General features: G+C 31.9%; 1 protein-coding gene, 1 long non-coding RNA gene and 1 pseudogene across 3 annotated transcripts; 1 reads left to right on the top strand and 2 right to left on the bottom strand.

The window, feature by feature from the left end:
* The first annotated feature begins 877 nt into the window (after positions 1-877).
* Positions 878-1309, top strand: LOC107874176 (uncharacterized mitochondrial protein AtMg00240-like). The gene has a single exon (XM_016721031.2). It carries the CDS (start codon positions 878-880, stop codon positions 1307-1309), a length of 432 nt encoding a protein of 143 aa, XP_016576517.2.
* A 471-nt stretch (positions 1310-1780) lies between these two features.
* Positions 1781-3326, bottom strand: LOC124899721. 2 transcript variants are annotated; one of them, XR_007057194.1, is made up of 2 exons: positions 2721-3326; positions 1781-2522 (listed from the first exon to the last, which is right to left on the bottom strand). It is a non-coding gene; the product is annotated as an uncharacterized LOC124899721 (long non-coding RNA). The 2 variants fall into 2 exon arrangements; XR_007057193.1 differs by having other exon boundaries at positions 1781-2580.
* Positions 2942-3102, bottom strand: LOC124899948 (annotated as a pseudogene).
* Positions 3327-14605: the final 11279 nt, after the last annotated feature.

Below are 14605 nucleotides of genomic sequence, written 5' to 3' on the forward strand. Positions count from 1 at the left end.
CTACTTGTTTTAATTTCCCAGTTTCTCCTCCTACATTTTCTTTTGCTGCTTTATTGTCTCAAAACCAATATCTTATCACAACTCTTGATACCTTTGTTGAGCCAACTAGCTATTCTCAAGCATCTCAACATCAAGGATGGAGAAATGCAATGGATTCTGAAATCCAAGCTTTACTTTACAACAATACTTGGGAAGTTGTTCTTTTGCCTAAAAGAATGAAAGCCCTACCATGTAAGTGGGTATACAAAATTAAGCAGCAAGCTGATGGTACAATTGAAAGATTGAAGGCAAGATTAGTTATTCGGGGAGATACTCAAAGAGAAGGTATTGATTACACAGAAACTTTTTCTCCCGTTGTCAAAATGACAACCATCAGATGTTTGCTTACTCTAGCAGTCAAGAAGGGATGATCCATATCTCAGTTTGATGTTAGTAATGCTTTTCTCCATGGAGACCTCCAGGAAGAGGTTTACATGAAGTTTCTTGCAGGGGTCACTCCTTCACCCTAACAAGTTTGTCGACTAAAGAAATCCTTGTACGGCCTCAAGCAAGCCTCTAGACAATGGTATGCAAGGCTTGCGGGGCACTCAGTTTCAAAGGATTTTCTTCATCTCTCAACGACTATTCCTTATTTTTCAAAAAAAATGGAAACTTTGTCACTATTATCGTTGTTTATGTGGACGACATTCTTATTACAGGCAATGATCCTATTGAAATTTCAAGTCTTAAACAGTTTCTACACTCAGAATTCAAAGTCAAGGACTTAGGGGAACTTCACTATTTCTTAGGTATGGAGGTTTTACGCGAAACGCATGGAATTATTCTTACTCAACAAAAATTTACACAGGAATTACTTACATAGTTTAACTGCACTGATATGCCCATTGTTTCTTCTCCTCTTGATCTTTCTTCAAAATTGGTCGCCAAATCAGATTCTCTCCTCATTGATCCCATAATTTATCGTCGATTGATTGGCAACCTCAACTATTTAACTCACACTGGACTAGATCTTTGTTTTGCCGTCTTGACCCTCAGTCAGTACATGAATCAACCAAGCAGCGATCATTTTTCAGCTGCATTAAGAGTTCTTTGCTACCTTGCTGGCACTCCAAATCAGGGTCTATTCTTTTCTTCGTCCCCTTCCTTTGAACTCTTAGCCTTCTGTGATGCCGACTGGGCATCCTGTCGTGATTCTCATCGCTCCGTCAGTGGCTTCTTTATCAGTCTTGGCGGATCCCCAATTTCTTGGAAGTTAAGAAACAAACTTCTGTTTCCTTGTCTTCCGCCGAAGCGGAATATAGATCCATGAGGCGTCTTGTTGCAGAAATTACTTGGTTGACTCGTCTTCTTTCAGATCTCTCGATCCCACCATCTCTACCAGTTCCCATTTTCTCCGATAGCCAAGCAGCTATTCATATCGCCCGGAACCCCGTGTTCCACGAACAGACAAAACACGTGAAACTCGATTGCCATTTTGTTCGACAACAGTTCCTTTTCGGGCTTATTTCCCTCTCATTTGTCCCTTCAAAATCTCAACTTGCTGACCTGTTCACTTAACCCTTATCTGGTCCTTCTCATCATTCTATTCTTGCCAAGTTAGGCGTCTCTTTCCTCCCCTCCAACTTGAGGGGGGGTGTTGGAAGAATTAACTCTCATTCCTCTTACCAATTTTCCATTGAAGATGATAACACACAGAAGAAAAAAGGAAAGAAAGATGTCAACAGCAAGTCAAGAACAAAAGAGAAACTCAATGGACTTATGTCTGAAGACAGCTGAGAGATGTGGCAAGATCAGAAGCACACAAATATAACATATGGACTAAATATGGACCGTCAGATGCATACAAGGACAGCTGTTCATATTCTAGATAATTCTGTACAAAGAATATAGTTTAGTTATAACAGCTATGTATTTAGACAAATAGGAATTAGACAAGTGTACAGTATTATTTTCTTATTTTGCAAGAAATACTTGTATATATACACATCTTTGTACACATGGATCAAGACATCAGAAGAAAATTTTTCCCTAATTCAGTTTGTGATTTTTATAACTAAATCCCATGATCATTTGATGTCCTCGACAAAACCTTTTTGGTCTTTCCTTTATGGCGATTAAATGGAAGTTGAGTACTAGCCTGAGAATTTCGACAATATCGGGTAATGATAAAATAGTGCATAAACATAATCTATGCAATGAACCCTTTACAACAAAAAGAGAATAACTCTCCAATTGCAAATTTAATCCACTCACAAATCAACTTGCCGACACAATCAGTCATCTCAACTTGGATTTGGGTAGAAAAACTATACCCCTTCTTGGCCTGTTTATCCTGGCATATGAGCTTTTTATGCATAGAGATCTGGGCAATCTGAAACCATGTACTGTAGAAGCAGCTCAGAGCCTCACTTGAAGCTTAAATTTCGACAAGTTTGGTCACATAGAACTGCTTGAAGATTCTTATGTTGTAGAACGTCCGGGCATTAACTCCTCGAGCCACTACTGCTATTTCTAGGAGTCACCTAGGATTGTGTGATAACTTCATCAGACTTCAATGTACTATGCACTTCCCATGAAGTTCTACATTGCAACATGTATCAATCGATAACAAACCCCAAAATTTGTTTTTTTTTAATTCAAAAATTGATGATAATTGAGTTAAAAACTAGTGGTTCTTAACATTTGTAATGCGCAACTCATATTGAAGGGAACCAACTTACTAATACAAAAGCACAAACCACACCGTGCCAAGCTTCCCTATGTTCGATCTCCACTAATCAAAACAGCAATGCCTTTGCCATATCCACATATCTCGTCTTACGAAATTAATTTCCAAGAGGATGAGTAATTTGCCACTTCATTTCAAGAACCAAAGCAAATACACAGTCAGAGTTATATGCCTCTGTCGGATCTCTTGTTAGGAAATTAATTTCCAAGAGGCAAACTTAGTACCAAAGGAACAAGGAAAGATTTAGACTAAGATTCTCGACGGCCTAGGCAGAACCCAGTCGAAGAGGGGGTTTGGAAATAGATTTCAAATAGGCAATAGACGCACCTCGATTAGAACCTCGCTAGCTGCGTCATTGCACCAACCGCAAAGATAGCTTTGCCTCACCCTCTGCTTTTCATATTATAGGGCTCGTTTCCCTGTTCTCCATCTACTGTTATCGATGTGGGACAAACCACCAATTAGCTGAATTACTTTATGTGTAATGTGTTTAGATTTTCATGTATACATGAGCCCTCAGACTTGTCCAAAAATTTCATCTAATATGAGATTTTATGTTTCAAATTATAGATAAACAGTTACTTAATTTTTAAAGAATATTTTGTATTAATCCCATGAAATAAAGAGAATAGACTGTACTTACCAAGATAATCCCATGAAATGAGAATTCAATAGATTTCCCCTTGTCCCACTTATCTCTCGTTTGGTCATAAATTTCTCAAATAGTTTTTAAAAAGAAAAATTAATAAATAATTATTTAATCATACAATTTGTCATGATTTAACAAATAATTCAAATTCCCGAATATAAGAATTTGGATCGAATTTCATTTTTGGGGAACTTTTAAAAAATGAAATATGTTTCTCAAATACTATCACATAGTGAAACTTCAACCAAAAATAAGTTGCCAAAAATATTTGAAAATTTATGACCAAACTCTAACGTAAATACATAATAGTTGGACGAATCTCTGATACTTTCTCTTCTTGTGTCAATCGAAGCTTTGGATATTCTTTAAGCACTCGTCTTACTTCTTGTGCTAGCTCACTGTAATGCTTCAAAAAACAGGTCCCGGAGCGTCACACGGTGCTTGAGGCTACGAGTAGCCCCAAGCTAAGTCATTTTCATTCAGTTCAACACAAATCAACCGGGTTTCCATAAATAACCCTCAAATATCAACAGAGTAATCATCATTCAAGAATAAAAGAATTTCAGAAAGATAACAAAATACGACTTATTAGTCAACTCCCAACATCTATACTAGTCTGACAAGCCTCTAAGAAAATCAATAAAACCAGCGAGCCATTGAGACATGCCCCAACTAACTCATACTCAGTTATTAAATATAAACGATTCCGTGAAACCAACATCAGACATCACATCCTCGGAACATAAAGACTCACCACAACATAGGATGTAGAACAGCGTGCCCGAAGAATCACTGTCGAATCTGGAACTGAGCACCTGAACCTACATTCCAAGAAAATGCAGCCCACATCCGAAGATGTGGGTCAGTACTATGGAAAGGAACCGAGTATATGGGGGTGTATGCAGTTGTATAAACTTCATCATCATAAATATTTATAAGAAATATGCAGGATGTATGAAAGACTCACATAGCCCGAAGAAAATCATCATAATCATGAGAGGATGAAATAAGTACAATAACACATGTGAGTCATCATATAATTTGTCAATCACTTTCAGTTTATCAAGAATATCAATTCTCATAATGTAAATATCATTTAAATCTTTCGAAAGAATAACTTTCACAATTCCATTTTCAAATCACTTCACCATTCACCATAGACACAAGGAAACACACACACTTGGAGATCTTATAACCGACATAAACCATGTGAGCTACAGGGAGTCCAACGTACAACCCATGTTGGGGAGAGTCGTCCTATCCTTGCCATCGGAGTAGGACTATCGATATCAAATCCACACAAACCAGTGATCAATATATAAATCAGCCTCAGGCTCACTCCTTCGGGGGCACGTAGTTCTAGAGAAGTAAGGTCGCTTTATACCTCCTACTCGGTGCTAAAGATTTCTCCCGAACTTAGGTCAGATTATTTCAAAGACAATCCACAATAAAACAATTTTAGTAATATATAAATATACATCGGGAGTCATCATACTTCCCATCTATCAAAATCAACCACGTTGTGAATTTCTTTCACACTAGAGTTCAAAACAACTCCATTAAGACCAAAAGGTCAAATCATTTAAAATATCTCAAATATTCAACATCAACGTGCTTATAACACACACTTTCTCAAAAAAACACAATTTCCAATGGGGATTCACGACCCAAATATCAAAATCATGATAAATATCATTCAAGATTCATGCTTTATATCTCCACACATGTAAATTCATCTTTCAAAATCATAAACATCAAGATTTCATAATAATCATCATAAGATATGGGTTCGTGCTTCAAATTCATAAAAAAATAAAAAACCATGCCTTTGTAAAGAAAATTACTTTTGGGCATAAGAACGAAAGAGAGTTCTTGTTGAAAAACCCCACATAACTTGAATGATGAACTTTAGATCGATTCTTACTTTTGAGATGTTAATCGTGCCTTTGAATGATGGTTCTTGGAGTTCTTGAACTAGGAACTTGGAATCCTGAATAAATTTACAGAATTAATGGTGAACTTTGAAGGTTCTTGAAGTTGGATGTAGGAGCTTAGGGTTTTCTTTTTGAGGGAATTTGATGAAATATAACATATAATGCTTCTAATAGGATTTAATATAGGGTTTGAACGGATTTTGGGTGAGGGGGAATGACCAAAATGCCTCTAAAAATCAAATAATTCTCGAATTTGTCCTTTGGTGGACTGTTTTGATAGTTTGAAGTAGATCAACCATAACGTTTTACTTCGATATCCAAATTGGATGAAACTAATTTCATTAGAAAGAGGACTCTCATATCTTTTCGTTGATATATAGTATCTCACCCATATCATTGTGTACGAGAAGTTATGATTGTTTGAAGTTGACCCAAAAATTCGCTTTTGATAGGCTGAAGTAGATCGACCATAACTTTTTGCTCCGATAGACAAATTGGATGAAACTAATTTCATTAGAAAGCGGACTCGTAGAGCTTTCCGTTGATATATATTAGATCACCCAGATCATTATGTACAAGGAGTTATGATTGTTTAAAGTTGGAGCAAAAATACGTCAGGCCTCAGTACTTTTTCCTGCACGTTTTACTGTTCACTACTATTCACGGTTCGATCGGAATGTTCATAACTCGTCTCTCGGGTGTCTGTTTTGGATGATCCACATATCGTTGGAAATAGTATTCGATACTCTACGCAATGGTGGGTCATATTCTAAGATATTCCGCACGAAAAATTTATAATTCATTCTAGAAAATAGAACCTAACACGTTTACGCACAAAATTTCAACAAAAAATTTCCCGGGGTATTACACTCACTCCATTTATGTTACATCAACAACTCAAATCATATCATTCTTTTACATTAAACAAAATTATAATAGTTAAAAATTCATCATATCATTTTAAGCCTTTTAACTCATGCTTTTTTTGATGGACCATATAATATGAATCATATATCATATAAATATGAATCATATAATGATTATGTAATCAAATATTTGGATTGATTTGTGGATTCCTCATTTAGATAAAATTAAAAACAAATAGTAACTTGGCAGATTTGAACCCACAATCAAGAGGTCCGTCAATAAAAATTTTACTCTCTATACTCCACTAGACCAACAATATATTTTATTTATAGATTCTCAATTATAATTTTTATATATTTACTAGATTTCTCTATATAAATACTAGATCCGAACGTAAATTACTGGATTCCCGTAAACCCCACCCAGGCCTCTAAATTTGCCTCTTATTGATTTTATGTGATCGAATATAAAGATGCACAAAACATATTTTTCTCCGCTCTAACTTCTTCCTTGTACTTTGTTATATCACAAGTTCTTCGTAAACCTTATCAATCATGAGGAGAAATGCATTTCTTGGTTGGAGTAAGCAGGGGCGGACCCACATTGATTCAAGCGGATTCAGTTGAACCCGCTTCATCAATTTTTTTTGATTTACCTAGGTTAATTCCCTGTAAAAATATATATGTAAATAAAATGAAGCCACTTAAAAATAAAGGAAAGCACCACTCAGTGGCATTTGCAGGTATAATACTGCGAGAGGTCGTTGGATCGAATCTACTTAAGGGCATAAATTTTTGTTACCTACTTCTTTTAGATTTTTAAAGTCCTATTAACGGGTCCGGGTTCTAGGCATAAATTTAGAATGCTCCCAAATCAGTGAGGAATTCTTTAAATTATTACTTCAGTTTTCTATTAAAGTTAATTATTTGCAATTTGACTTAAATTGTTAATATTAATTTAGATTGTATATTTATAGTTTACTTGTTATTATGCTTAATTTAAATTCTTTTGTAATATATAAAGTTGTGTGTTTTTCCCTTCTTCCTTGATATACACAATTAGGTTAGTGTGTCTTTATTTATTTATTTATTATTTCCAAAATATTTACTTGTTTTATTTATGATTTTTTTTTTCAAAATTGCTACATTTTTGTTGTTATATAATATTTATAAGATTAACACTTAACATTTGATATTGAAGATACATGAAAATTTTCAACCGTAAATTAGTAGTTAAACTTGGTATATGTTTTGCTAGGAAATTTTAATATTTTAGCTAATTACTTTTTCTTTTTCAATTGAACAACACCTTAAAACAATATTCTCAAAGATATTAGGGGAATTTCTTTTTATATACTTCCTCCGTCTTAAATTACCTGTCCCAAATTGAGATGACACATTGATTAAGAAAATTTACCATAGTGCCCCATTAAATGACTTTTACAATTTAATTTGAAGAAAAAGTAATTAATGCAAAGGATAAAACATGAAATTTTTTTTGTCTCTTCTTGATTAATTAAAAAGGATAAGTAAAATGAAAAATCAAATTAGAAAATTTGGAACGGGTAATTTGGGATGAAGGGAGTATATATTTAGATGAGGGAAACAATCTAATCAATGCGGTCAGTCTACCCTCAAGACATGCGGGGGTTTGAAGTGTGGTAGAATAAGTTACGAGGGGGTAAGGTTATATCCCAAGAGTATGAGGTCTGGTTGGCTATCATTATCGTTCATAGTAACTTGAACCCACTTGAACAAAATTTTGAGTCTGTAGTCTGTTACTGGGAGTAAGTGCCTTCTTTATATGAGAGTAGTAAGTGTCTCCTTTATTTTATTATACTATTATAGAAGCATGAGTAGCAGTTTGGTATCTAACATGTCAGCTTGGAGTTTTTAATTGATTTGTTAGTGGCATTTTAGACAATTGAACTTAAGTCTCTTGTTTGAAATTGTCCAAATAAATTAATTATTGTGCGTGTCTTTATAATATTTGAGTGTGTTAAGACCTTTTAGCCCTTTTGACATTAGTTGTATATATTTTAAGTGGGTCTATATTTCTTATTATGGGCGTTGGCGGTGAGTCCTAATATATATGAAGTTGCTTTTATCTTCTTGTAGGAGCAATAATTACATATACATTTTTTGTTATAAAATAATATGTTTATGGTGGATGTCTATAATTCTTAGAAATTAAGTTACTTTCACCTATCTTCTCCATGATGTGTAGTTAATTCTTCATTACTCTACACACCGTTATGGGTGTAACCTTCACACCCTTTAGCCTTTCCCATAATGCTCTTGTTTAATGTCATATTTATGATAATCTTTTGCATGCCTCTATATGACATTATAAATAGAGACATAAGAGTTCATATTGAATACACTTGAATAATTGAATGACTTGAAACACTTGTACATTTGATATTTGGAAGAATGAAGGACGCTCATCTCTTGTCTTCTCTCAATATTTTTCGTTTACTTTATTGTTCATAATATTCATCTTTTGGCTTATTTTTAAAATACCTTATCAGTACGAATCTCAATGGTTAAAGATAAACTATGTCAGCTAAACTAAGAAATTGCATCATTAGTACTAATTCTCATAGTAGTATATTATTGTTAATATTGTTTCTAGTGAAGTAAGTTTGAACACAATTTGATTATACATCTCTACAAATTATACGTTAATTCTATATTAGTTGGGATGGGATAACTGGGCTCTATATTCATTTGTTTTATTTGTTTTGTTAAAAGGTAACGTAATTCTATTTTTTAGACACGAACACATACAAGTTGTAAAAGTCATAATTATTCTCTCCTTATGCTTTCATGAAATTGACACATCAAATTGACACGTCTAAATATATAATTTGAAAATGTCAAATTTTCTTACTTAGTTATTGTAATTGTGTTGCATGACTATTTTGAGTTCTTTTTTTTTCATATTATTTGTTGAAATCTAATTACTTTTAAGCTTTAACAAAATTTTAACTTAGCATGATTAAAATGCTAATTAGAATCAATATGAATATTTAGCTACTCTATTTGAAAGAAGCATTATGTTTCTCACTCGGTTTAATTTGTGATTTTTTCTGTTGTTGCTACTAATTTTTAAATGCTCAAAGATCCTATTATACTTTGGTATATTTTGACATTGATTGAGGGTAAGACATCGATTTGAACTCCGGTGCACCATGATGATAAGACAATGGGTTGAAGTTCCTATGAATTATGGCTAATACGATTTCATACGGATAAGACGTTGGGTTCAAGTCCCAACATGATATATTGATGACTAAAGCAAAATGATATGTTTTTGAGAAAAAGTTATGAAACCCACTACATTATATTGATTTGCTCCATTTCTTGATATGAATGTGGTAGTTGTGCATATAAGTCTGAAAGATGACAAAATTAACTGTGGTTGTACAAATGATAAGTCTGAAAGATGACATATAATTGTGGTTGTACAAATGAATGTGGGTGTAGCACATGACAAAGTAATCATAGTCATCATTGTGGTAATTATAAAAGAAAGAATATTATAAGTTCTCAAAGTGGTATTCCATAAGTGAAGGTAAATTTTTGGCCATCAATTTCGTATAAAAGGTCAATGGGCATGCAGTTATCGTGCGATCTTATTTGATAAATGTTATAAATCCTGCATCTAAGGAATATAACGTGACGGTACATTTAATCTTTCAAAATGATGTTGACGTATATATCATATAAATATGATAAATGTTAAAACATTGAGCACATATAATATATTAGTCCATTTCTAGAAGAGAATGTGACTTGTGATAAACATCGTGGATGTCCGATCGTTCATAAAAGTGAATGTGTCAAGATGTGATGAAATTCATGGACAAAGACGTGCTTATATCACTACTAAAAAAGACAGATTTTCGATCACAAAAAATTGACCACAAATTATGGTCGGAAAAAACCGACCACATATGGTCGATTTTTTATTAATTTTTTTTAAAAAGCGACCACTTATATTTTAAAATTTCAAAATAATAATTTTTATATTAATTATTATTTCCTTTACAGTAAAAAAAGAAAAAATCAACTACAAGTGGTCGATTTTTAAAAATACTTTTTAATTATATTTTTAATAAAATTGACCACATATGGTCGATTTTTAATTATAAAATTTTTTTTTAAAAAAAAAAACGACCACTAGTGGTCGATTTTTAATTCAATAAAAAAAATTAAAAAAAACAACCACTTGTGGTCGATTTTTGATTATAATAAAAATAAAATAATTCTAAAAAACCGACCAATTGTGGTCGAATTTTAATTATAATTAAAAATAAAATTAATTTAAAAATAATCAATATAATAATTAAAAATAATTTAAAAGTAATTATTAGGAATTAAAAAAAGTAAATAATTATATATATAATCTAATATAGTATTATTTTTTGAAATTACACTAATCACAAGTAGTCAATAACCAATATAACAATAATAAAAATCAATCAATCTTAGATTAATCACATGTAGTCAATAACCAATATAATAATAATAAAAATCAATCAATCTTAGATTTTGTGAAAAAATTACACTAAAAAATATAACAAATAAAATAAACAAATTACGTTAAACATAATCTTTATCTCTTACTTATGTTTCAATATATAAAATAAATATTTTTCTTTGTATATACGTTAAATGACGTTAAACATGCATAATCTTTGTATAATGAATATGTGTTTATATATATCATACCGTTGAGATAATGATATTATACTACTATTGCAATCATAATAATATAATATATAACGGATAATTCATCCGAATATAATGAACATGTTCTATTATAAGGTAATATACTTGTGGATGTGATGTATATAGTACGCATTCAAGAGTTCATATATATAAATATCTTTATATGCATATATATATGATATAGTGATTGATTGATGAACGATGTAGTCAAAACCTAGTAGAATCTATCCAAACATATTGAATACCTTGATTTGAAACGACAGAAGTAATAATATATACTACACGTTGCAGCTATATTAATGTAAGATAATCAAATTAATCGATCAGTCATCAGCGTATGTATATGATATACATCGCATTATACTATTGGATAATATACTCGTGTACGTATGTGATGTATATAATACATTGTATATTATTATGGGGTAGTAAAATCGTGTATGTGATGCTTATAGTATGTATTTGAAAGCTGATAGACAATTGAATATATGCATGTATATATACGTATATCTCGTGTAGTGGTGTATGCAGTAATCGAAAGCTAGATAACTACTGAATCTATATATCAAAATATTTTGAATGATATACGTTGATATATATCATACTATTGAGGAAATAGATATACTATTTTGTGTCGATGTAGATTCGTGTATGTTGTTGAAGTTGTAATAACATAAGACAAGTATTACGAGGTATATATGGAGGGGGAGGAAGGAAGTAGGGAAGGGAGACGGAGATTTGAATCCTGAAACTGGCATATGCTTACCATTTGCTTTAAATTTCGAACTTTGAACGACTGCCAAATTTTGGCGGTGAATTTGAGTTTTTTCTCTTAAAAAATTTGTATCTGAGTATATGTGAAATACGTTGTATACTATTATGGGATAGCAAAATCGTGATGTGATATTTATAGTACGTATTTGATAGCTAATAGACAATTGAATATATGTATATATACGTATATCTCGTGTAGTACTGACGTATGTAGTAATCGAAAGCTAGATAACTGAATCTATATATCAAAATATTTTGAATGATACGTTGATACGTTGATATATATCATACTATTGACGAAATAGATATACTATTTTGTATCAATGTAGACACGCGTATGTTATTGAAGTTGTCATAACGTAAGACAAGTATTATGAGGTATGTATATATATCGTATTTAAAAGGTAATTAACCAAAAATTTATCGTAATTTATAAAATTCATTGATATTATTATACGATTGAGGAAATATACTACTCCTGTTAATGTGTTGATAAAATAACCAACTAGCGTTAATATGATGATAAAATAACTAATTATATGATTTAACCTTTTTATTAAAATTGACCACATGTACTCGTTTTTCGATAATAACTATTTTAAAACTAAATCGAACACTTATATTTTATTTGGTGAACAATTTTGTAAAATTTTAATTAATTTATAGAAAATCGATCACATGTGGTCGATTTTCTATAAATTAATAAAAAAATTATTTTATAAAATAAAGCCTACCCGACCCACCCCCACAAGACCCGACCCAACTAGTTTTTAACACAAAAACACAAAAAAAAAACAATCAAACACACACACACACACATTCGACCTACACACACAAACCTAACCCACACACAAAATCGACTTTTGTGACTCCATTGCCGCCAACTACAGTGACTCTTGCTACCACAATGACTCTGGCTACCATATTGACTCCGGTTAGTGCAAAAAACATCAACTCTTTTGAACTTCAAGGTAAAATTCTTTGTTTTTCTTGTTAGAAACTAGCAAAAGGGTCAAGATTATTATGCATCTTTATTTTTCAACTTCAATTTGGTACCAAAGCATTTTTTCTAGTTATTATGCTTCATTACATAATTTTAGTTGGTTCAAACTGTAAAAAGTAATGGAAATTGCCTTTTAGTTAGTTCAAGATTCAATTTGTTTCTTTATTTTGATATTTTGTGCATTTGTGTGTGTTTTTGGTCACTTGGGGTTTATCAAGATTCCATTTGTTTCTTCATTTTGACACTCTATATGTGTATTTTGTCAAGTGAAGCTTATCAAGATCCCCCTCTTTGTGTATTTTTGCAAGTAAATTATGATTTACTTTTGTTGATACTCCATTATAGTTTTAGTATTTTGGTGGTTTATTTATGGTGGTTTTAAGCTAAGAATATGAGAAAATAAGGACGCCAAGATTTTTGTTATTTTGCCTAATGATCAATATTTTTTAATTCTGCTTTGCCTAATGGGTTTCTTGGAATTTGATGTTACCGTTCGACAGAATTCGAATTTAGGAAAAGGATTGCTTTGCTATTTTTTCGGTGACCACTTATCTCTTTCTCTTTAATTTAGACGAAGCAAAGGTTAGTTGATTTCTCTTTATTTTCTTATAATGAAGTCTTTAAATATAGTTTAGTTTGGGATTGTTCACTGTAGAAGGCTTTGAAAACCATAGGAAGTTTGTGATGATTATATGGTGTGAGAGGGACATGCGACACCTCTACTTATTTGCTTTGTTACACTTGTTCAATTGTTTGACTTATTATACTATAAATGAATATGTTAATTGAAAGTGAATAAGTGTAGTTACTTAGCTTGAAGGTGAACTTTTATTTTGAATTTTGTTGAAGCGTACTTGAAATGTGAATTTTTTATTGTGATTTTTTCTATGCTTGATAATTTTGAATGTAGTTTAGTTTGGTAACTTGGGTGGTTACTTAGTGAGTTGAAATTGATTAAGTGTAGGTACTTGAAATGTGAATTTATCATTTTGAAGGTAGTTTAGTTTGTTGTTTTAGGAGGTGGCTTAGTGACTTTAAAAAGTTGAAGTTTAGATACTTGAAATGGAAATTTTTGTTTTGAATGTAGTTAAGTTTGGTGACTTGGTAGGTGACTTAGTCACTTGAAATTGATTAAGTGTAGGTACTTTAAAGGTGAATTTTTGTTTTGAATGTGGTTAGATTGGTGACTTGATCGGTGACTTAGTCACTTGAAATTTACTGAGTGTAGGTACTTTAAAGGTGAATTTTTTGTTTTGAATGTGGTTTAGTTTGGTGACTTTGTAGGTGACTTAGTCACATGAAATTGATAAAGTCTAGCTACTTTAAAGGTGAATTTTTGTTTTGAATGTGGTTTAGTTTGGTGACTTGGGTGATGACTTAGTGAGTTGAAATTTACTAAGTGTAGGTACTTTAAAGGTGAATTTTTTGTTTTGAATGTAGTTAAGTTTGGCAACTTGGTAGGTGATTTAGTCACTTGAAATTAATTAAGTGTAGGTACTTTAAAGGTGATTTTTTATTTTGAATGTGGTTTAGTTTGGTGACTTGGGTGGTAACTTAGTGAGTTGAAATTTACTAAGTGTAGGTACTTTAAACGTGAATTTTTTATTTTGAATGTAGTTAGGTTTGGTGACTTGGTAGGTGACTTAGTCACTTGAAATTGATAAAGTGTAGGTACTTTAAAGGTGAATTTTTGTTTTGAATGTGGTTTAGTTTGGTGACTTGGGTAATGACTTAGTGAGTTGAAATTTACTAACTGTAGGTACTTTAAAGGTGAATCTTTTATTTTGAATGTAGTTAAGTTTGGTGACTTGGTAGGTGACTTAGTCACTTGAAATTGATAAAGTGTAGGTACTTTAAAGGTGAATTTTTGTTTTTAATATGGTTTAGTTTGGTGACTTGGGTGATGACTTAGTG

The sequence above is a fragment of the Capsicum annuum genome, chromosome 6 (genome assembly GCF_002878395.1).
Source record: "Capsicum annuum cultivar UCD-10X-F1 chromosome 6, UCD10Xv1.1, whole genome shotgun sequence".
In the NCBI taxonomy this organism is placed as follows: domain Eukaryota; kingdom Viridiplantae; phylum Streptophyta; class Magnoliopsida; order Solanales; family Solanaceae; genus Capsicum; species Capsicum annuum.

Bases quoted from the DNA above. Each gene is read 5' to 3' on its own strand.
- LOC107874176 (XM_016721031.2), top strand. From the start codon at position 878: ATGCCCATTGTTTCTTCTCCTCTTGATCTTTCTTCAAAATTGGTCGCC.